This window comes from Delphinapterus leucas, chromosome 8 (assembly GCF_059928025.1).
Source record: "Delphinapterus leucas isolate spDelLeu-1000000601 "Yukka" chromosome 8, BTC_Dleu_Yukka2, whole genome shotgun sequence".
NCBI classification, from domain to species: domain Eukaryota; kingdom Metazoa; phylum Chordata; class Mammalia; order Artiodactyla; family Monodontidae; genus Delphinapterus; species Delphinapterus leucas.
Genome location: NC_143136.1, coordinates 63,375,543 through 63,400,177, shown reverse-complemented (window position 1 = coordinate 63,400,177; position 24,635 = coordinate 63,375,543). Strand labels below are relative to the sequence as shown.

Genomic DNA, 24,635 nt, shown 5'->3' with positions numbered 1-24,635 from the left:
CAGAAGTGTAGCATTTTACAGTGTTCCTGAAATTGGCTGATATGAGGGACAATTCGTTTAGTTTAAAAGACAGTAAACCTCCTGTGTACAAGGCTTTTCATTTTCTTGTGTTTATTTATTTATTTCCCCCATATTATTTTATTTTATTCTATTGGGGGGTGCTAATTGGTTGTTTTTAAATTTTTTTAATTTATATAAATTTTTTTAATTGAAATATAATTGACGTACAACACTACATTAGTTCTAGGTGTACAACATAATGATTCAGTATTTCTATACATTACAGAATGATCACCACTTGTTTGTTTCTTTTTAAACTAACTTCCTGAATGATGTGAAAGTCATTCAAATTAAATCCTATACTTAGACGTTAGGTATGTGAGAACGTGAAGCACCTCTAAAGTGTTACAGGTAATAAAAACAACTCCACTTTTATGATTCTGATATGTAGAGCTTATTTTATGTGGACCAGAGAACCCTGTTGCAATGTAATACGTGATAGGAAATCCAAGAGAGCAAAATGTTTAGAAATGTAAATATCAGTGGAGGAGAGCTTAACATGGCGGTAAATGTTAGGAATCCACCATGGAATGGGTCAACAAGGAAGATGCAAAATCTCATCTTGAAAAATAACAATCAAGACTCCTTAAGCACCAGCATTTCTCAAATCCCATTAAATGAAGGTACAGGTCACCCATTCAGTAAAATTTAGTAACAACTACACACAGAAACAGCCCCAGCCATTTGGGAAATGCTCCCGGCATCACTTCTGGGCTCAGGCTCTCTCCGAGTATAACCACCTGCCAGTTGTGTCCCACTAGGACCAGAGGAACAGAGACTGACAGCCTTATTTCACTTTCAGGCCTGGAACGAATGCTGAAAGCATACTCCAGCCACCCCTGCTTCTCAGACACAGAGAGCCAAAAAAGCACAGCAGCCTTAATGGACGAGGTAAACATTTGCAGAATGCCATTTCCTAGATTTAATGATGAAGGAGCTATTTTGGGAATGCTTGTTTTCTGGACCATTTGACCTCTGTTTGCCTTTCCTTTCTCATGACATACAACAGTCTAGTCGGAGAGCTTGTACACTCAGCTCCTTGACAAGTGGTTTGAGGAATCTGGAAAAATCCAGCTACTTAGAAATGTTTGATTTAGTGTCCTCCCAGGGGGGAAAAAAAAGTGCCTAAAATAGAATTCCCCCAAATAGAATCATTCAATTAAGGTCTGAAGACCATGTGTACTTTACTCCAGTTAACAGATGTGACCAAAAACACAGCGTCTGCATTCAGAGAGGCCTGCATCTAGCTCTGCCTTTTACAGGGACCTGGGACAAGTTTAGTTTTCTCATCTTTAAAGAGGGATGTTGCTACCTAAGGGGTTTTGTGAGGATGATGCATTATTTAGAAAATGCTAGCACAGGGCACAGAGGAGAATTGAAATCCTGGTAATTATCATTGAGATGCTGTTTTCCATTCATCCTTGAGCTAACATCAGGGTCTTCCGAGTATAACAGGGGAAAGGAGAGATGTGGCCGCACAGAAGGAAGATGGCCGACTGGGGTGTGAGGCAAGAGCTTCCAGGGAAACAAGGAAAAAAACTTCAGAGGCCAAGGTTGTTTTGAAGGAAGGGGGACATACTGTCAGCAGAGGGCAGGGAGAGGCACCTCCGGGCCTTTTTGCTGAAAGGCTGGACTGCGGCAGCCCCGAGACATTTGTTGGGATTTGTGGGCAATGCAGCCTCTTCAGAAGAACCCACATTATAAGGGCAGTTAGTAAAGGCCCATGAATTTTAAACAGGAATAAAAATGAACAGATACTATGACCTATGTGTACAAGATACAGGGTTTCTGCTGTGATTGGAGAGGAAGTTGACTGCGGTTAATCTGAGAAGAATTCAGGAAGAGATCAAAATTTTATCAATGTTTTGAAGGATCCAGGAAGCTGAACCAGCTTTCCTTACCTTGCACGTAGTCTAAACAACTCTCTTGTAAAAGTAGGTACCTAATAATTCTGTCCAAATGAGCAATTTCAATAGTTCTTTGGTAAAAGTAGACAGATGCAGCCAGGTACAGTTTATCTGTTTTTTAGCAGCTTCCTTTAATGGAGGTGGTGTTGCAGAAATAAACCTGACACTTTCTGTGAAAAGACAGGCCTGAATTCTGTTCACTTGGGAACAGAGGTCTAATATCCTTGCAGTGACATATGGCTACAATTTTTGTAAAATTATAAAACAGGCTGTTAGACATTTTCTGTGACAGCATAAAATGTTTAGTTAATTAATTCGATGTAAATGATATTTACCAAAAGAAAGTCATATGGAGCATTTTATGATGGCATTAAGTTTATTTCTTTGGGTTCTTGCATAAAATTTTGTCATTGACATAGAACACGTTATTAGGATCATCTTGGTACACAACTGGCCTGATTCACACAGTGGAGGATGCAAGATGGGAGATGATCTGACCCCTGAATTTATGCTGTTTATGATCTAGTGATGGAGCCTTCAAATAGTAGGTGCCAAATATCCGTGTAATTCGGTCACGCACGTCTGCCTCTAATGGAAGGAAACTCGTGATAGTGGTAGACTGACTTTGTGTTACGCAGAGAAGGTTTCTTGCAGGGAGAAGCTCTGTTTCACAGAAATTCTTCCTAATTCATTGACTCTTGGTCCTTGAAGTGCTATATTTGAAGCAAAAATGTTGGCAAGCCATATTCTCTGAGAAATTGTTGTGGAAACTGGAGGTATTTAGAGCAGATATTGTCTTTGGATACCGGCAGGAGCACCACAGAGCAGAGAGACTTCATCTGTGATGCTCTCAAGTGCAGACTAGATCTAAGGCTAGAAGCTATGGGGGAGCTTCTGATTTCATCCTAGCTGAGCCTGCCCACCATGCAGTGGATTGTTCCAAGGATTAGAGCCCTTCCCCATCGATTGGAGGTGTTTGGTCCATGGCTATGACCCCCTGGCCGGGATGTTAGGATTAGGAACCCCCAGGCGGGAGGTGTGGAAAAGGGAGAGACAATGGTGAGGAGAAGATTGGATAAGCAGACCCCTTCCAATATTTGGATTCTATGATTTGATTTACAACTTGACAGAGAAGTCATTATAAAGTTTCTAGCTCAAGGTCAAATCAGAACAGGAGAGACTAGGAGAATAGCTTTAGTTTCAGTCTTTATTTTTATATTCAAACACCCCAGAATATGGTTTCTAGTTTCCAGAAGTGTTACTGCAGACTTTCTGGGTAATATAAGACCTCACCTCTTCAAGAAACAATAACATAAACAACAAAACCCTGACTCACATCATTTTAGTTTGATTCTATTGATAAGAGTTCACTTCTGTTCTTTATGTTAAGTGCCCATGGCACCATTGCCTTTCTTCAAAGCCTTCCGAAAGCCTACCTTCTGCAATCAACACTTATTATTCTCTACCTCATTCCTCAGCAGAAATTCGAGTAAAGCGATTCATTGCCACAAAATGCTGAGTAATATACCTATCAAGGTTTCTGGTTTATCTTATTTACAAGGGTCTAGAATACGACACACTCAACAACTAAGGCTTTCCTCTAGACTACTTAAAGTGTCCATTGTTTTTCTCTCTTCAGCATTTTCTGCATGAGTTGCAAATGAGTTGAATGTGTATTTTTCTGGACCTCTTTGTCATTTTGGAAGTTATCCTGATATCCCTTTACCCACGCAGTTGTGCCTCAAAATTTTCTAGAAGTTTACTCATATGGTCAAATGATGTATCCACAGAATAACTTGAAACTAAAGCTTTTGCAAGCAAACGCCTATAAACTGTCATCCGTCTTAGCAGAACTTGAGCAAAGACCTCAACCCAGCCATGTCTGTAGTAACTCCATCTTCAAGTGGAAAGAAAAGGTAAGCATTTAAGAGGTTGGCTATAATTTCTGGACTGGGCTTGCTGGGTGGAATGGCTTAAGGCAGCAACAGGCCAAAAAAACTGTTACGAATTATATATGCCATATGCTCAGATCCCCAGTTGCACAATTTTAAGATACATTTATTTATTTTTTGAGCACAGTAACAAGAGCTAAACACAAATGAATACATGCTTTGTATTCATATATAAAGTAATGAGTTAAAAACACTTTGGGTTCCTTCTTCCTTCTCATACTTCTCACTTTATCCTTTGAACGTGCTGTTATAGTAAAATTTTCTATTAAATCAAAATCTTAGTATTCATACAGACCTAAACTGTAAGATTTTGTGATATGCAGTAGTCTCATCCATTTAACATAGCACATAATGTAGAGAATGCGTGTGCACAACTTAAAAAATTCACACACATGAATTTTCCCAGTGTTACACTCTAGGAATTGATGAGCGTGTGAATATACACAGGTAGCTGTTTTCCATTTCCTACAAGAAGAGGGAGCTGTAACCACCTTGTGATGAAGGGACAGTTTTCTTTCCAAAAGACTCAAGTTCTAAAAGGGTCTCAGTCATTGACACAGAGTCATGATCATTTCACTTGCTTTAAAACCAAGTTGAATTTGTAGAAGTAATGCTGGAAATGTTACTATTTGGCCTAGGGATACAGGTCAGAATTGCAAATACAGGCTATAAAATATGGTAATTGTCTAATTCTGAAAATATTAAGGTCTCAGAAACAAGAATGTGCTAGAGTAGGGTTTAGGAATGTATTGAATTTTTTCTTTATACCCTCCTCCCAACAATTGAAAAACAAATTCCTGAGGAAAACAGCTGCAGAATAGTTACTTTTCACAAATACTTTTGATGACAATGTTGTAAAAAATGACTTTTTTTTTTTTTTTTAACTATTCAAACAGCAGCAGACACATAGTTCTGTAAAAATATCTCGGCCTTTTCTGACAAAGAGATTAGAGAATGTTGTGAGCAGGTCATCTTCTGGTGGGCAGAGAATTCCAAGTTCTTCATCTACAGGTAATCTCATGCCCAGAATAATTTGGGGCTGGATCCTATCAGTAAAGCACATTGCCAAAATTATATTTTATTTTCAGAGCCACATTGACATAAATCGGCTCAAAGAAATTTACATTTCAATTAGGACTGATTAATTTGTTAAAATGTGTAGCTTTCTGTGCAAATGTCATCCAAAAGGTGGGAAGGACTCAAGAAGATTGGAGGGTTGGGAAAAGAATTCTCTAATATGAGAAGGTACCTCCAGTCACTGGCATCCATGTTATTCAGACAGCCTGCAATTTGCTGCCCACACATTCAGCCTGGAAACATTGGGAGGACTCTACAGTTTTGTCTCCACAGACTCCTCCAAAGGGTCATGCAAATCCCAACCTCTGTTCAGGAAACAGGGTGATCCCAAGGCCTACCCACCCGCTGTGTTCAGCCACCTGACTTAGTCATTTTCCATCCACACCCCCACTGCCTTTTACCTTTCAACACACACACACACACACATATACATGCAAGCACCCATCATCTGTCATTGTTCAACTATAGTTACCATAACATTGACTCTCTAGATTCTTGATTAGAACTTGGCAAAAAAGTTTCAATCAAACACAGGCCATTGTAGTCCACATGGTATGTTAAAGACTCGTGGTTGCATTGTTTGAGAAACAGTTCCCTAAGTACCTTGGGATGATGGAGGAAGCACCTGCTCCAAGTTTCTCCTATCTATTCCTGATTGGCAAAACTGGTGCTGGTTTTCCAAAACATGAATACAGTTACCACACAGCTTAGCTAACTGATGTTGATTAAGTTCACATGGGAAACAATTTAAAATTGTCATTATTATTACTACTACAGTAACTTTTTGTCCAGACTTACTTTCTATGTTAGAGCTTTTGATTATGTAATATACACAGTTCATCCACATAGTATGTACATCAGAAATGGTTACTGAATCAAAGAGTGAATGTTATATACAATTATAAACTTTCCTTTTGGGAAGATTTCAGTATATTTAAGCTCTGCACTACACGGCTGAAAAACTAGACCACTTCCCACCATGTTCATCTTGCCTACTGACCCAGCATTAGTCATTATAACTTGATCCAACTTTCAGCCTCCGGTGTGACCCAGCTCGGCAACGGTCTCTGCAAGGCCTTATATTCTTTCCAAGCCAGGCAAGATGATGAATTGAATTTGGAAAAAGGTAAGAATCATTCTCAAATAGTTGAATTGCCTTCCCATGGTGAAATTTTTAACTTGAATAAAACTCTTGTCTTAGCCTTAAAAGTTATTACCAGGTCATGCATTCATAGCCTGGCTGTTATCAGACTAAGTTCAAATCTATTATTTGAATGACTACTTATTCTTTGGTTTCTTCTTCCCTCTTAGATGTTTGCTGAAGAACAAAGATAAATAAATAAATAATTGCAGTTTGTCTTAAAAACAAGGATATGTATTACTCTTAACCAAATGAATATCTCTTATATATTAATTTTTTATCAAAGTATAATTGATTTGCAAGGTTGTGTTATTTTCAGGTGTATGGCATGGTGGTTCAGTTACATATACATGTATATATTTATGTGTGTATACATGTATAGATATATATACACACATATATAAGTATACATCTGTATATATACACACACATACGTGTTCTTTTTCAGATTCTTTTCCATTATAGGCTATTACAAGATATTGAATATAATTCCAGGTGCTATACAGTAGGTCCTTGTTGTTTATCTCTTTTATATATAGTAGTGTGTATATGTTAATCCCAAATTCCTAATTTATCCCACCCCCCCCTTCCCTTTCGGTAACCATAAAATTGTTTTCTATGGAAAAAAAAAAGTTATTACCAGGTCAAAGCAGTTCAGGTTTATAATCACTCTTCTTAGAAGATAAAGATAAAGCACATCAAAAAGAAAGCTCACATGATAAAAATAGCTAACACACATTTGGTGTTTACTAGGTGCCAGACATTGCTCCAAACACATTGTCCAATTTAATATTCCTAAAAAACGTTTGAGGTTGGTATTATTTATGCCCATTTTATGACTGAGGCGACTGAGGCACAGAAGGGTTAAGTACCTTGGCTAAAGTCACCAGCAGTAGTGGCACAGGATTTGGACTCAGAAACTCAGAGTCACGCTCTTAATCACAGTGCTCCATTGGGGTAGAACGTCAGTAATGGAAAGTTATCAGAGAGGTAGCCCCACCTTTTTCCTTTTCAAAAAGTTACTCATACAAGAATGTGAAGTGACTTCCTCTCATGGCTTAGTCTAAGTGCCAGTTCTAAACCCGGTCAAAGGACTCCCAGCTTAATATTTCTCACACTTCTCTCTCAAAAAAGGGTTTTATGACCAATTAAAGGAATCAGACCCCCTTCTTTGTGTCACAGATTTTTGTTTAACGTGGAAAGGTTATTATATAATGGATGGTGTACACCCCAAGATTATTAAACAAGAGAAAGTCACCAGCCTCAACTTTCTCTGTGTGTCCAATTATCAACCACATTTGGATGGTAAGCTAAGGCAGGGATCTGGAAATGAAATGGTTAGTGAGAAAGAACTGTGTCATAGGAGAAAATTTATAATCCATGACCAGGACATGGTGCCCAGAACCAACAGAAAGTTGAGATGGATTTTGCAGCCAAACAACAGGGATACCATGTATTTGCTATTGGTTCATAGGTGCTTCCTTTTCAGTTTGCCAGTCAGAGTTCTCCAGGCAGTTACTTTTCCTTGTAGCTCAGACATAAGTAAAGACAAGAAAAAAGGAAAGTAGACTCTCTCCTGCATGCATCTTAAATCAATGTTGCCTTTAATTTAAAAGTTTTCAGTGTTATAGAAGTCAGTTCATTACTCATCATGTCATCCTAAGGCTACCTACACCAGTGAGTAAATGAAATGCAGTAGTCCCACTTTCCATATGAATTAAAACACACTTCCCAGATGCCACCTAGAACCCAGGGTCCTGAGTCTGAGTTACACAGTTAACACAAACTGATCATCTTGTCTTCAGTTCTGTTGGTTGCAAAGCCTACTTATACATTATATCCTGTGGGTTCTTTAAATGGAACGAGTTCGTTGGAGGCTTGGGGAAGCTGGTGATAAAATTTTAAGTTATTCGTTTGAATTCCGATAGTAGGCTGTGTCAGTCTACTGACCTGAGAGAACTCATTAGATGGAGACCTTAGCCTGAGAATGATCTCCTGCAAGAATAAATAGTGATGTGACTAAGGAGAGATAGAAGGGGGATCAGTGGTCTCCTTTGCCTTAGAAAGAAAATTACTGGGGAGAAGAATGAAAGAAAGAAAGACAGACTGAAAATGACCTCATGATGATGCTTAAAGATCAAGTAGCTCTTGGATCCTTAAGGAAGTGGGTATTTCCACTTTGATGTACAGGAAGCAGCCAGAGAGAAAGGACTCTCTCTTACAAGACAGGGAATAATGTGTTTTTTTTTTCTTTTTAATAGAGAATTAGAGAAGAGCCATGGGTTTCCTAGGAATTCTGTTTATTTGAATCATTGCTTTAAAGGAGTATTTTCCTCAAATTGATATTTTATTCAAAGTATCTACATTGTTGAATAGGGAGTTATATCGTCATGCAAAGCTGTGAGTTGGAACTTTGGACTCTGAAGCTGGCTCATATAATGGAGAGAAACTGCCTCGATCTAAAGAAAAGTCTGGAAGCTTGAGACATACTCTTAGTAGTCAACACACCAAACTATTTTGGCCACCAACATGAGGAACCCTTAAAGCACAGACACCAAGAAAGAGTTTGGGGATGACCCATCACCTCTATCCAAAGTGAGCCAGGCAGCACGAGGACATAGGATCCAAAGTGATTTTGTTTTTAATCAATCAAACTATTTTATGGCACAACTTGTTGTCCATTACCTTACTCTTTCTAATATTCTCTGCATTCTGCCTGCTTCGTGCAGAGGTGGTCAATAAATTTTGCTTCATCTGAATCACATGCAGAAAAATGATGCTACCAAGTAACTCCTTGAAAGCAGGATCTCCTTAAAAACTGTCTTACTGATCAGACTCGGGCACATGCTTAAGTGCAGAAACCCACTTGTTTAACTATATGTATGTGCATTTTTACAGGTGACATTGTGACTATACACAAGAAGAAAGATGAAGGATGGTGGTTTGGTTCTTTAAAGGGAAAGAAAGGCCATTTTCCTGCTGCTTATGTGGAGGAACTCCCTTCAAATGCCGGGGACACATCTTCACAAGCGTAAGCAAGATTCTGAAGGCATCGCCTTACACCCTGTAAATTATACAGTGTGGTGCAAATAAAGACAAATGCTGTGATCTTCTGTCTTTCTAACTGGGGGATGGTGATGTGACCTGCATGTCACAGTGCTTTGCACTTAGTTCTTTGAAACAGAGTCAGAAGACTGAGAGTAAAGGGAGGTGGGAAAGAGGCCTGATGGCTCCTAGAGTTTTCTAATTCTAAGAGACCCTAGAGATACCCTAATACAGCCTCTGCTCACAGAGAGAGAGAAAACTGAGTCCAGGGCAGTTCAGCCTGAAGTCAGTCTTCTGGTAGCACAACAGAGATTAGGACACAGATGTCTTTTTTCCTGAGGTCTTGGGTGCAAATAGCCACAGCAGGCCCACAAGAGGTCAAGCAGTGTCAGGGAGATGGGGGAGAGCACAGATCAAGTCCAAGAAGAGGAGCTTAGCAGAGACAGGCAGGCAAGGCACCAGTGAGACAGACCCAGGTTAAGGACGTTAGAATAAAGGACCAGGAGCCAAGGCAAAGAGGCAGCGTGGTCGGAAGAGAGGGTGGTAGACGAGGACCATGTACCAGGCAGAGGAGTTCAGGGTAGAATGGAGTACCATCCTGAGCCAATGACCTTCTGAGGTACCCTCTACCCACAACCAGAACTGCTCTTAGAGTGAGGTCAAGTGTGAGCCAGAGACAGCTGGGGATCAGAGGATAAGAGCAAGGCAGATAGGAAAAGGTTAGGAAGGAGACAGTGCCAGAAATTTCATGCCTCCTTGCCCAGTTGGAAACTTCATACGCCAATTCAGAAACCAGGAATTCTGCACTTCCCTTCCAGGTCACGATGAAAGGAATACCCTAAGCAACTTCCTAGTGAAAGACACTTTAAGTGCTAATGAGTCTCTAGTTTGGATGGAAAGTTCTAGTAACTAGCATTTACTTGTCAAAATGGAAAATTTAGAGAGATTTATGCTGCTTCCTCAAATGCCCTATAACAGGAAAAGGTTGAGAATAAGAGCAGACCCCAAACTCTTCCCGAGGGGAACATTTTAGAATGAAGAGAAGTGGTACAGCAGCATCTTTCAGAAAATGACCTAAGTCAGTCTGGAGACCACACTCTCCATTGAATGGAAGGTCAAGGTACTGATGATAATACATCTGGGCAGATTTACTTTTGTGCCAAATAGACAGTCTGGCATTAAAGGAGTAATTAAAACCCATTCTATTACTCTCCTGCCCCCTACCTCTGTTTATTTTTTTTATCCTGTCAAATTTTATATTTTCACAATGGAAATTTTCAAACCAAGGTACATATATTTTTTTATACTCTGCACCATTACACTCCTATAGCAGGATATAACTAACACATAGAGATATTTATAGATACAGATATCAGACCCGAAGGAGCACAAGTAAAATTTGTTATGTGAGACATAACTTACAGCCTAGAACAGATCAGAAGTTTTAACGTCATCCTTAATGGTGTATTAATGAAGACTTTCCACACGTAGAAAGTAGGCTGAATAATAGGCCATTAGACCATGAACTGAGATTTTGAATTTACATTTCCTCTTCATCTGACTTCTTTCCATTAAGCCTTGATGGATAAAAAATTGTATAGCAATTGACTGTGGCCTACACTCGATCATTTGTATAGAGAAAGTGATGATAATGGTGGTTGGGCCCTGAAACTCTTTGGAAGTAATTTTCAAAGGGGGGGGGGGGGCTCTCTTTCTTCATAAGGCAGTTTTACTTTGTAAAGACATAAATGGTTTTCCTGGTTTAAAATGTTGCTGCAAATCCTTTTTGCATCTGTGATACGTAATTTTTAAACTTCAAAGAAATACTATAGTCTTAAACCAAATAAAAATACAAATATTGTTGGGGGATAACAGACTTGGATATCTTTTTAGAAGGGGAAGAACTTTCTGGCAGGACAGGTACGGATGGTACTCCTTAGATTTAGGTAAAAAGTACATATTGGTAAGAATAATGATGTGCCCAAGTCTTCCACAGAGACTAAAATAATTTTTAATATGAATACTTTTAAACTTTTAATTGGGCTTTCTTAATTATACTCTACTAGGCAGTTTTCATATGTCAGGAAGTTTTTAGCAACATTAACAACCTGAAATATAGGCAGCAGAGGGAGGTCTGAGCCAGATTTTCACTAAAAATATCAAAAGCATTACTCTTGTCTTCTTTCAGGTAGAGTAAAAGCTTACTATCCATTATCCTGTCAACCAGAAAGATTAATTTTTTTTTTGCATTTTCAATTACTCATAATAATTAATATTCACAATGAATATTATGATCCATTTGGATCCATCAAAAAGTAATACAATATTTAGTTTGGGTTAAATTTTATCGTACAGTATCTTTAACTGATTAGTAATTGGAGCATAATGTACCTTTGTTCCAGCTTCCAAGAAAAAGTCTCCCCTCCCCCAAAGTCTTGATGGCCTTGGGGGTAATCAGCCTAATTTGGAGAATCAAAATAACAACACATCCCATTGCCTGTGGCAATGTTTGTTAGTAGGAAAAATGTCTAACTCAGGGAAGATGGGCCTGGGGGCAGGGGATCACGAGAAGGTGGGATTTTGAAGGGCGAACAGAAGTTACCATACAGAGTGGCTGGGGCACTATCACTCTGTCACTTCAATACTAAAAAGACAATGAGCCCTTTTCCTCAGAGAGCCCTTAGTCTCTCTTCTGAAAGGGAAACAGACCAGTAAACACAATACACTGTGATAAATGCTATAATAGGAGTATATCAAGAAGGTCATGAGAACATTTAGGAGGGGCATTAATTAGGATCAAGGAAGTCAGGGAAAGTCCAAACTGAGCAGGAGTCAGGCAAGTGGGGAGGGTGAGGTGGATGCTGTGGGCAGATAAGAAAGTACTGCATGTAACCCCTGGAAAATACACACGTAAAAAATTGATTACATACGAGGCCACAAAGTAAGACTCTAGAAACTGTGTGACCACAAGGTAAGTTAGAAATCATTAAGAAAAGGTTAAGTGAAAAAACCCTGTGTGTTTGGAGAACACATATATATGTGTCCCTGCACACATACAAATGCACATGCGCGCACACACACACACACACACACTTCTAAATAACACATGGACAAAGAATAAATCTTAATGGAAAATTTTAAATGTTAGAAATAAAAAATAAGAAAGTTACTACGTATTAAAACCTGTAGTTTCAGGAAAGCAGCTTAAAAAAAGTACTATAAGAAAAAGGAGAAAGGCTAAAATTAATGAATTAAGCATCCTAATTATGAATTTATGAAAACATCAGAAACAACATAAAGCAAATAAAAGAAATGAAAAAGATCAGAAATTAATGAAATATAAAACAAAATAAGGGGTTGAACAAAGCTATCCATTGGTTCTTTGAAAGGATTAATCAACTGAGCAAACCCCTAGCAAAATTAAGAATAAATAAACATTACTTCTAAGAAAAAAGTAGACATACTACAGATGCAGTAGATATCAAAAACTAAAATTATATATTATCAACTTTATACCAATTAATTTGCAAAAAATGTCAGCAAAAGAGATAAACTTCTCAAAAACGTATGCCTTATCAAAACTCAGGAAGAAATAGAATAACTGAATAATTCAGTAACTATTAAAAAAATTTAACGAGCATTCTAAAAACATCTTCCTACAAAGAAAACACAGGCCCACATAGTTTTATATGTGAGTTCAAAAACAGGAAGTCTTATTCAAACTTTTTGAGGAAACAGATAAAAAGGAACACATCTCAACTATTTTCAAGGGTCTAGGACCTAGGATAACTGTGACTCCAACATCCCATGAAGTTTATACAAAGGAAAATTAAAAGCCAATCTAATTCATGGCTATAGATGTAAAAATTTAAAACAGAAGTTTCACAAACTGAATCCAACGTTATTAAAAACAAAACAAAAAGGATTGCACACCATGACTAAGTTGGATTTATTCTAGGAAGGCAAGTTTAATTCAACTTCTTTTTTAAGCCTATTAATATAAATCTCCTCATTAGCTGATACAAGATGAAAATCTATAAAGATACAGAAAAACATGATAAAATCCAACAAACATTCATGATAATTACTTTTAGTTAACTGAAAATAGAAGAAAACTTTCTTGGCCTGGTCAACAAAAAAGAAAACAGCAAGTTTGGGAAACTACACATAGTGCAGTCTGGCCTGATAGAAAATTGATGCTCAGAAGATTAAATGACTTGCCTAACATCATGTATCAATTTTAATAGTAGAGCAAAGACTGGACCACATCTTAATCCTCAAATCTTTCTACATTACCAATGTTGGGCCGGAAAGCAGAATTTTTCACAAAAAAAAAAAGAGTATTCAAGATTTACCATTATACAGATCACATTTATTTGATCTCAAATATTGCCACTTTCTGAATTTTTGTAAAAATCTATCCAACTGAGTAAAATAACTTCATCCTTGAAGTTTTTCCCTTTGTTGGACCTTAGCTTCAGGAGCTACTTCCAGCTTGCTTGGTTGCTAAGGGAAAATGATAACATGTGTCTAAACTCCAAACATTCTTCACATATTTCACCATACATTGTTCACACTTCACACTACAGTATGTTTAACAATACCAAGAAAGGAGCTGATTTAAACAGCTCATATACTCTCCAGTTTACTTACTTAACTGACAGACTCTCTTTCTACTTAGATGAAACCCTTGTCTTTATTCAGAAAGAGTCTTATTCTCAATTAGATTTGTCATTTAGTCAAGAATTGCCTGCAGAAATATCTTTACCTTCTAAGAATTTCTGGACATCTCAGCAACATGCCTGTAGGTATTACTGAACAAGTCAGCTCCTTTTCAAAGATGTAATTTTAATTTCCCATTAAATAATCCTATATTGAGTCTAGAAATGTGTTCGACATTAACAAATACTTACTAAGCTTCTACTATGTGTTAGATACTATGCTAGGGTGATACTAGGCACTTCACTGTCATGGTACACAAATTAAAATATAACTAATTGTCTCTGTACAAGAATCCTCTGAAGTGGAAGAGAAGCAACACATTCTAATCCTCATTAGCTGGGAAATCAAAACTTTAAATCCACTAGCAGTACATTTTAGCAGATTTTGTGCTGATTCTGTTTTTTTAACTTAATTAGTGATTGAGTTTAATTTTAGAGGGCTTGTTGTTCCATTTTATTACAAAATGTGGAATACGTTAGTCCACCCGATTTGGATTCCAGTTCAGTTTTACTACTTGTGTGCATTTGTTTCCCATTTAAGAAAATCTCTTATCTATGTATCTTGTGCTTTATTTCCGTACCAGGAAGACTGTAAATGCTTAAAAGTATTATTTCTTATTTACAACATAGCACCCTAAATAAAATGGATAGAGCAAATTTAATGGAATAGCTTGGTTTACCTTTCACATGTATTCAAAGCGCAATTTTCATAATGTATCAAACTTTAAAATTTAAGCTAATATACTAATAATGTTGACTCCAGAATATTCCTAGGTTGGCACAGAGCAAACCTCAAAAATTAGGGCATTTATACTTGATTGAACAGATAAAGACTTACACATAAGTCAACAGTCCTCCATCCACCATTTCCATAAAGACCTGGGTTAGTAAGTGCAGTCTGAATACCTAGAGATGGTTCTCAGTGAATCACTTGGGTTCTGAAGGCCAGGTACTAAGGATCCAGACAAAACATATTCCCCCTTTTTTTTTTTCTTAATCATTACACTTCTATAGAAACAAAAAAGCAAAATTATATTATAAAAATTCAAATTTGTAAAAAGAACAAAAAACAAAAAAAAATTCAAATTGTATAGAATCTTTGTTAAGAACTCTGTCTTCACATACTTCCTCTGCAATATAGCATAGAAAGGCATAAGGTAGAGTCTAGGTGAAGTTCATGGGTTAGGTGCCAGACTGCTGCCTGGGTTTGAATCCCAACTCTAACACTTCACTTCCCAGCTATCTGACTTGAAGTTACTTACACTCTCTGTGCTTTGGATTCCTTATCTGTAGAACTAGGTTATGGATAGTACCTACCTCACAGGTTGTTGAGGGAATATAAATGAGGTGACATCTGTAAAGGGCTTAGAACAGTGCTGGGCACATAAGAAGAGTTAAGAAAGTACTAACTATTATTCTAAGGTGGCCAGCCCTAACCAATTCCCAATTCCAATTTTAGAATGAATCAACTTTCCAGGTGAGAAAAAAAATTGATATAAATTTCTATGGCTTAAGGCCCTTTGTTTGGTATGAGAGTGAACTTTATTCATACGTCTGACCTTGGATCCCAGCTGCAAAGCTGGTTCCTATGCTATCCTTTTGTGACTTTCCTGCTACGTGGCCTCATTCAGAGGTCTTGTCCTACCTCCACACCCCAGTTAGAAGAAGTGAAGAATGGTGGTCCTTGAGGAGAAATGGACCTAAGTGCGGAGCTACCCATTTAGTCTCTCATCCCCCGTCTTCATTTCTCTAACTTGCAGGTGAAGAGGATCTTTCAGAATCAATGCCTCGTGCCTTCTCGCTGTATGGTTCAAAACATTGTATCAAGAATTTTTGGTATGAGACATGGCTTTCCTCTAGTTTCAATGAATGAAAACCTTTTCTTAAGTTCTGTTTGTTCCTTGAGAATATATTTCAAGCAGTAAATATGTACTCACTATAGTAGTCATCTGCTATTTTTTTCTGTTAAACATGTAGTGTCTATTTCCATTTAGAGAACTACAACATCCCTACTCTTAGCTCAGTTTTCGAGGTTAATCTACCTCCAGACCTGGGTTTCCTAGGCATGAGAGGCCACTGAGGGAGAGTGCTCTGAAACTCCCTCCAACCCTAACTAGACAACTGGTCTAAACTTTCCCCAGACTGCAAGAAGACAGCAGTAGCTGGAAGCACGAAGGCCACTGCTCCATGGCTTTTAGGTATGCCCAAGATATCCTGAGAGGTGTAGTACATGCCTTCCACTAAAGCCAGCAGACCTAAATACAACCAAATTTATAAAGAAAGAATGGTGACAAAAATGAAATCTTAGAAATTGATCGAGTTCTAGTTCATATTGAATAGACTCCAAAGATGGCAAATTTGTATCCAGACCACAACTAACCAGTATAAATATTATAAGATGAAAATTGGTTATAAATTTTCTATATTTGGATTTTCAAAATTAGATTCTTTTCTAAAAGACATTTTAGAATACTGCCAATCTTCTTCTGATGTAAAGATTTGTCCTTTATTTTAACTGTAGATCCCACTTGGTTTAAGATAAAAATATTGTTTCCTTTATGATATTAGGATAATAATATTTATTTTGTTAAGTACATTTTAAAAATTGCAAACCTTAGGTTGGGCCCACACCCCCTCATTTTTTATTATTACTGGTCCATGACCTCCAAAAGCTTGACTTTATAAATCTTCTTTCCTAAGATTTTAATTTAAATAATTTACAGAAATAGCACACAGAAATGTTACAAAAATACAAACGGATTATAGACAAACAACAAATAATGAGACCTTTTTTAAAAAGAGAAACACAATAGGATAACGGTTTTTATATACTATTTATACATTAATTATAAACAATAGCAGTAAAAGCTTTCCGAACATTGGCAAGAAAAGCCGAGAAATTGTTGGACTTCCTTACATTTTCTTGAAATTCTGCTAGGCACTCAAGATGAGGAGCACTATCTGACACTAGAAGGGGGGAAAAAAAAGGAAATTTGAATGATTTTTTTAATGGAAGAGAAATATTTCTAACTTAGATGCTCTCATCTGATTCAAGCCATTTCAATTCCATTTTATTGAAATGCTTTCAGCATAGAATGATAGATACACTTACCTGATTTTCGTATCCTGTCTTTTAGACCTTTCCTTTGTTTAATCTCTAAATATTCAAATGTTAAGTACTATAATCTTGCTTTAAATTTAAACAGAAGGTAATCAAGGGATTGAAGAGCTTAGAGATACAGAACAGCATGCCATTTCCCATACATTTTGTTTTAATTATTTAAAATATTTTAACAATTTTTTTTTGAACTGTTGTCAGTTTTCTCTGCAAAATTTGGCCTCAATTCTAATTTCTGGTCACTGGATCAAAAAAAGAACAACTTTCAGTGGCAACCCTTAATAACTTACAGCTGTGGAAAGAAATACCTGAAGTTTTACAAGTGAAATGGGGGTCATTAGAAAATGTGGTTGCTATTCCCAAAGTGGTAATTTACATGGCCTAGTAATCAAATGAGACTCAAAAGACAAAGAACAATATGACCCTCGAATGCAGTTGCACCAGCTGGTACACACTGGGAGCAAGTCTCCAGTAAAAGTGGTCAAAGGAAAGGAATGATCCAACTTTCTCTACCGTCAATCTTGACCTTTGTCCAAGGAGAAGAAATTCAACCATATCAGATTTCCAGCTCTTTGGTAGAGACTGCTTAGGAAACAATGCCCATGACCAAAGCAGAGAAAGAATAGCAAAGAGTGCCTGGTTCAAAATTGATACTGTAGATTCTATTTTAATACATTATCAAATACTGTGACACTACCTAGCAATAGAGGCTATCCAAGTTGGTGAAAACTGAGAAGCTAGGTAGGAGGTTCGGGGGTTTGTTTTGCTTTTTAAAATTTAGCACCCATTATCAGATTAGAAGATATTTACCTATAGAGTAAAAAAATCAAACACTTGTACCTGAACTAGATTCCTAAAATATAAATTTCATTAGAATAGGAACTGAGTCACTAGAGCACATCAGGGAGCCAACTCAGCAGTTTACCTGAGCGTCTGTCTGCCATAAACGCTTTAGGATGAGAACACAGGTATAAAGAAAGAGCTGAGAACCGTTCTTCTGAATTCCAATAAGTTAAGGACTACTTTAAAGGGGGCCTTAGAGTAATAAAAAGAGAGAAATATATTTCCATTCTCTTCTTGTTCACACTACTGCCAAACATATATATTTCCCATGCATCAAAGCCCTTCTGGCTTGCTGCAGAATCAGTAACTAAGCTAAATTATCAACGTTCGGGATTTTCAGGATAGGATAACTTGGGGGGAGCAGGGGTGTTAAATGATCACATTCTGACTTTACATTCAATTTTAAAACCACCTACTTAGATAACTTACAATATCCACATTTAGGCAGTCATAACCTTTATAGCTTTAGCTTTGTTTTAAATTCTCTAAGAGGACAATTCATACTTGCATATGAAATGCAGTGATCTTTGGTCTTTTAAGTCTTTTAGCCACTGTGGCACTGTGTCAACCTGAAGAAAAGTTACTTATTAAGGCTCCTGGATAATATCTATAAAAAAACTATACTCATTGCCTTTAGAAGGCAATATCCCAAGAAGCAAGACTGGAAAAAAAGCAACAGCTTGTGGGAATATTACTTGCCTTCACATTACTTTATATTCTAAGTCAAATAACATTCTGGGATGCCAATCTTAAGTACCAGTTAAGAGACAGGAGTACATACCTTCATAGTCCCTCGCTTCATTTAGGCTCAGGGAAAACATAAATGGGCTCTCAGGATGCTTAGGGTCAATATTAGTGAATATAAACTGCAACTTATCACCTGAAAAAAGGGATTAAATTATTTAGTATGAGAATTATTTTATTGTGCCAAAGCTCTCAATGGAGATGAGCTTCCTTACCTCCATCTCTGATCGATATCTACATAGCTAAGTACATATATTCACTTAACCAATGTCTCCAAACATACAAGTTACAAATTAGCTTTGAAATGCACTGTAGTTTAAATATGACCAAAAGCACAAGCAACAACAACAAAAATAGATAAATTGGACTTTATCAAAATTAAAAAATTTAAAACTTTGCCCTTAAAAGGACACTATCAAGAGAGTGAAAATACAACCCACGGAATGGGAGAAAGTATCTGCAAATCATAGATCTGATATGGGTTTAATATACAAGATATATGAAAAAAACTCCTACAACTGAACAACAAAAAGAAAAACCCAATTCAAAAATGGACAAAGGGACTTGAATAGGTATTTCTCCATAGAATATATACAAATGGCCAATAAGCACATGAAAAGATACTCCTTACCACTAATCACTGAGAAAACATAAACCAAAACTACAATGAGATACCATTTCACATCTACTAGGATGACTATAATAAAATAAATAAATAACAGTGTGGGCAAAGATGTGGAGAAATTGGAGCCCTTGTACGTTGCTGGTGGGAGTGTAAAATGGTGCAGGTGCAGGTGCTGTAGAAAAGACTTTGGCAGTTCCTCAAAAAATTTAAACAAAGAATTACATGACCCAGCAATTCCATTCTGCGGTATATACTCAAAAGAACTGAGAATAGAGACTCAAACAGATAACTGCATGTAGTGTTCACAGCAGCATTACTCACAGCAGCCAAAAGATGAGAGTAATCTGGCATCCACCAACAGATGAACACATAAGCAAAACATGGCGTATATATACATGATATCATTCACCCATAAAAAGGAATGATGTTTTGGTACTTGCTACAACATAGATGAACCTTGAAAACATTATGCTTAGTGAAATAAGCCAGACACAGAAGGACAAATATATGATTCCACTTATATGAAATACCGAGAATAGGCAAATTTGTAGACAGAAAGTAAATTAGACGTTATTAGGGGCTGAGGGGAGAGAGGAATGGGAATTATTTAATGGGTACAGAGTTTCTGTTTGTGATGATGAAAAATTCTGGAAACAGATGGTGGTAATGATTGCATAACACTGTGAATGTAATTAATGCCACTGAATTTTACAATAAAATAGAGTTAAAATGGCAAATTCTGTTATATATATTTAACCGCAATAAAAAGTTTTTATTGTCATTTAATAATTTGACAAATTTAATTTGACTTTTTCTACACAGTTATCTGGACTTAAAGCCTATTTTTCAAAAGACCTCCAAATGCTTACTAAGGAGTAAATACTCAGTAAATTTCAAAATGGCAGCCACAAAGTAGAAATTCACATGCATTTCAGTTTTACTCTACAGCATAAAAAATGCTTTTAATTATAAAAAGAAATCTTCAGAAACACTGAAAAAAATTTGTCTTGCATTTAAATTCAAAGTGAAGTAACTATGTCAGTATACCAGATTTTTTTAACTGTTAACAGTAATGGGAGGTATGCATGCCAAAGAAAAGATTTCATAAGATATTCAGTTAGTCAAAATGAAGAGTTTAATTTGTGTTGTCTCTTCTTTAAAACATTATTTCCTGATTTTGAGGACTATGAGAAACTTCTACTTTAAATATAAAAATAATTTTAAAGCTTTAAAACTGGTTTTGAAACAAAACACAAAAAAGCACCTCAGGATAACAGTGAATATAAACTTAGAGACCAATGGATCAAAAGTTCAGAGCTGGACCTTATGTTCTCCTCTAAGCAAAGGTTAATATTTTGTATTAAAAACTCATTCTGACAGGAAGAAAAACAAAAACCAAGGCAAACAGATATATGAATAAAGGGCCCAATCAATCTCAGAAAGAAGTGTAATTAGTAAACAATGGGAAAAAATGGTCACATTTTCATTAATAATTAAAGAAATGCATTTAAAAAAATAGTTTCTATTATATCTAGTCAACTGCTAAAAACCAAAATAAAACCAAAAACTTTAAAAAAACTACAATTCTGGCACAAATACAATGCAATGGGTACTCTTTACATTGTAGACAGATTGCACAGAAGAGTTAACATAGCAGGCCTGAGACTGATATCCCCAGAAAAGGCCTGCTTGCAAGGCTGGTCCTTGCCTGATGTGTCAGAGATCCCAAAGACCACCACAGGTTTGAAAATTCACTAGGAGGACTCATAGGACTCATCGTATGGTTATACTCAGTGCTATGATTACAGTGAAACGATACAGCAAAATCAGCAACAGGAAAAGATACCTGGGGTGAAGTCCACGGAAAACCAGGCACAAGCTTCCAGAGTCTCTAATGAGCTTCCCCAGTAGAAAACACTTCACATGTACTGTCACAATTTGATGCTGAAGGGATTAAGTACGTCCTGTGTGACTCCACTGGGTTAGGACTCTTAAAAACTTCTGTCTGAAAAGCTCGTTTTCTCTAGATTTTGCCCCATGTGCCTTTTTATTTTGGGCTGACTTTGTTTTGTATCCTTTCACCACAAGAAATCTGAGCCCTGCTGAGTCCTGTAAACTTTCCAGTGAATCGCCAAAACTGAATGTAATCTTGGGAACTCCCAACACAATAAATATTTCTGTAAATTGGCACATATTTACATAATGGCCACAAAAATATTCATATGCTTTAACTCAGTAATTCATCTCTGGGAATTCCATGGAAATTGTGTCAAAAAAATGGAGAAGTCTACCTATGTTCACTATAGTACTTCTGAAACTGGAAAATGTAAAATCCAAATGTTAACTTAGAGTAATATGGGTTAAACAATAGATATGATTGAGTAAGTTATGCTACACTTACGGAACAAATTATTACACCACCATTTAAAAATGACCATTATGAAGGCTATAGCAATTAGAGAGATACTAATCATACAATGCTAGTAAGAACAAGGAACAAAACTGATTTGCATGTTGCCAACCATGCCTAAAATACATTTATTAAAATACTGGATGATAAACAACCAAGGATCAGTAATTACATTAGGGTGATAAAAATTTTGTAATTTTTTCCTACTATCTAAAAAGTTAATAATGTGGCCATTATTTTACTTGAAAATATTTTTTAAATTCTTTTCTACTTAAGACAGACTTTTCTAATATCCTGTTTTAGTTACATTTAATATACTTACCATAAATTTTTCGAATTTCTAGTCCAAGTCGATCTGTATACAGGTCTGCAGATTTCTGTAGCCTTTTCAACCTCTCTTCATTAGCTTTGTTAGCAGTGGAAATAGCTATGATTAAAAACACAGACACAGAGTATCGAATATTTTAAATAACATTCAATTAATGTTAATTAGTTAAAACAAACTTAAAAACAACTATAAAAATGATGCCAGGCAAATGAATCAGCTTACATTTACATTTGTTACAGTTTCTATCTCTACCAATTTGCAAAAAGGGGCTTCTGTTCATTCAAGCTGGAAGGAAAAAATGCATGAGAAAATACATACAGGTAGTATGAGGAATAAGTTTTGTTCTATTTTATTATGAAGTAGCATGAATAAATAGGCCAAGGGCTTGCATGACTAGCACAGAAATAGAAAGACTTCTTGTACACTATTTTGCTTTTCCTGGTTAGCCAAAGATATATCAGTTGCTTCACTGGAAAAATATTCTATTCTTTAAACATAACTACTACTCACAAGAAGTCAGCCTTATTTCACGCTAGTTTAGAATTTTTTTTTTAATTTAGTGCAGTATTCCCTAAGTAATGCTTAGCAGATGAGAAAAATAATGTTGACTGGTACACAAACTCTATAAGGAAAAGCAGTCACAAAACAAACTTTGCTATTTTCAAGAGATTTTAGAATTGATTATTTCATTTGTGGGCAAATAAGCTCCTATCCAAAAGAAGCACCCTTTTTAAAAAATGTGAACGGGGCTTCCCTGGTGGCACAGTGGTTGGGAGCCCGCCTGCCGATGCAGGGGACGTGGGTTCATGCCCCAGTCCGGGAAGATCCCACATGCCGCGGAGCAGCTGGGCCCGTGAGCCATGGCCGCTGAGCCTGCGTGTCCGGAGCCTGTGCTCCACAACGGGAGAGGCCACAACAGTGAGAGGCCCGCGTACCGCAAAAAAAAAAAAAAATGTGAATGTCTTAGACAAAGAGGCTTTGCAGTGTGAAAAGCATGCTTAATAGTTCCTGACAGAGAATGTATGATCAATAAATTTGTTGCATAAATTACACTATGGTTTCTCCCAGGCAAATCTTATTTAGTGAAACTGTCTCCCACTTTGCTTAATTAAACTCCCATATCAATTTCATTATTCTCTGGTTCTATCAGAAATCAAAAGGATGTTTAAGCAAAAGAAGGAAAATGAAACGCACTTAGCAAACTTCACAGACACCTTGCAGAGAGGTGAGTGGCTGGCTGTGACCGTGACGTATGTTAGCCACCTGTGGCGGTGAGCTGGGGAGAAGGCAAGATGTCCACACTGTGAACCATCACCACTTTGAAATTTAGGTTGTTTTAAATACATGTACAACTGGAAACTTACTTTCCCTCTTCCTAGCATATTCTTCCTTAAGATCCTGGATATTTGCGGTCAGTGCGTCCAATTCCTGCTTTTTGTCTTTTACTTCAGCAATCAACTTCAACAAATTCTCTTTCTTTTCTTGAATGAGCTTATTCTGCCTGCAGATCTCTGTAAGAAGCATAAAGTATTAGCTAGAATCTATATGCTTTGCCTGTCAACATGTATCTAAGATAAGAGCAAAGTACTGACTTTCATAAAATAAAGAATGTTTTAATTGATAAGCATTTCCCGATGATTGTAAAGGAACAACAAAAATCCATATCTAGTCTTTCCTGTTTGTCTTTGAAAGTAAAAATGAAGAGACAAAAATGCTTATTAAAATGAGAATACTAAATTAAACCACAAAATACAAAATCAGAAGATCATGACCTTTGCAGCTCTCCCCTCCAAATAAATACATGAATAAAACCTACCACCAAAGGCAACCAAACTCTAGAAGATGGCTTTGTAGATGCTTTGAAGAAATAGCTAACTTTAATGTTATATAAATAATTCTGGAATATACCAAAAAGAAGAAACGAGAGAGGAAGAGAGGGAGGTAGGGAGGAAGAACAGACCTACAGCTCAGTTAAAGCAAAAAAAAAATTCGAAAACAAATGTTGGTACACTTAGCAAATTAATATGATAAATATCGTAAGTCAAGAAGTAGATTGTTCCCCAAATTTATTAAATATTTAAATGTAAAAAGAAATCTTATGAAACCTAAAAGGCAGTATCTGTGAATATAAAATTAACTATATGGGGAAAGACTGTTTTACTCAAAGGCAAAAAGAAATCAAAGAGAAAGGCAGGCAAGCAGACAAACTCATATTTGATTCAAATAAGCATAAAAACTCTACTATATGCTAGATACTGTGTTCTTATATTTATATAAATTTACTTAACTTTCACAGTAATACAATTACCATGTACATCTTACTCTTTTTTAAAAGAAAAAGAAAATACTATATATAAAATAGATAACCAACAAGGACCTACTGTATAGCACAGGGAACTCTACTCAATATTTTGTAATAACCTATGAGGGAAAAGAATCCGAAAAAGAATAGATACATACATATACATAACTGAATCGCTTTGCTGTACACCCAAAACTAATGCATTGTAAACCAACTATAACTTCGATTAAAAAAAAAAAGAAGAAGGAAAAGACTCAGTAGTTCAATAACTTGCTCACAGCTTTACTTGCTAGAATGCAATCAACAGTAAGACCTGGATTCAAACTCAGGTCTTAACTTCAAAGGTCATGATTTTGACCACT

At 36.6% G+C, this 24,635-nt stretch overlaps 2 protein-coding genes across 4 annotated transcripts in view; one reads left to right on the top strand and one right to left on the bottom strand.

Annotated features, from left to right (window-relative positions):
- NOSTRIN (nitric oxide synthase trafficking) overlaps positions 1-24,635 on the top strand; it is a 95,527-nt gene that overhangs the window by 57,995 nt on the left and 12,897 nt on the right. The window contains exons 14-18 of the mRNA XM_022569959.3: positions 863-951; positions 3,758-3,883; positions 4,816-4,930; positions 6,033-6,122; positions 9,036-24,635. The exon at positions 9,036-24,635 is cut by the window's right edge and continues 12,897 nt beyond it. Of these exons, the coding sequence (XP_022425667.1) occupies positions 863-951; positions 3,758-3,883; positions 4,816-4,930; positions 6,033-6,122; positions 9,036-9,172 (557 nt within the window). The 3' untranslated portion in view covers positions 9,173-24,635. The remainder of the gene's footprint in view (positions 1-862; positions 952-3,757; positions 3,884-4,815; positions 4,931-6,032; positions 6,123-9,035) is intronic.
- SPC25 (SPC25 component of NDC80 kinetochore complex) overlaps positions 365-24,635 on the bottom strand; it is a 28,875-nt gene continuing 4,604 nt past the window's right edge. For all 3 annotated transcript variants that reach the window (XM_022569964.2, XM_089916726.1, XM_022569963.2), the window contains exons 4-7: positions 23,336-23,482; positions 21,966-22,070; positions 18,646-18,744; positions 365-16,870 (exon numbers count right to left, since the gene is read on the bottom strand). In XM_022569964.2, the coding sequence (XP_022425672.1) occupies positions 16,746-16,870; positions 18,646-18,744; positions 21,966-22,070; positions 23,336-23,482 (476 nt within the window). In that variant the 3' untranslated portion in view covers positions 365-16,745. The remainder of the gene's footprint in view (positions 16,871-18,645; positions 18,745-21,965; positions 22,071-23,335; positions 23,483-24,635) is intronic.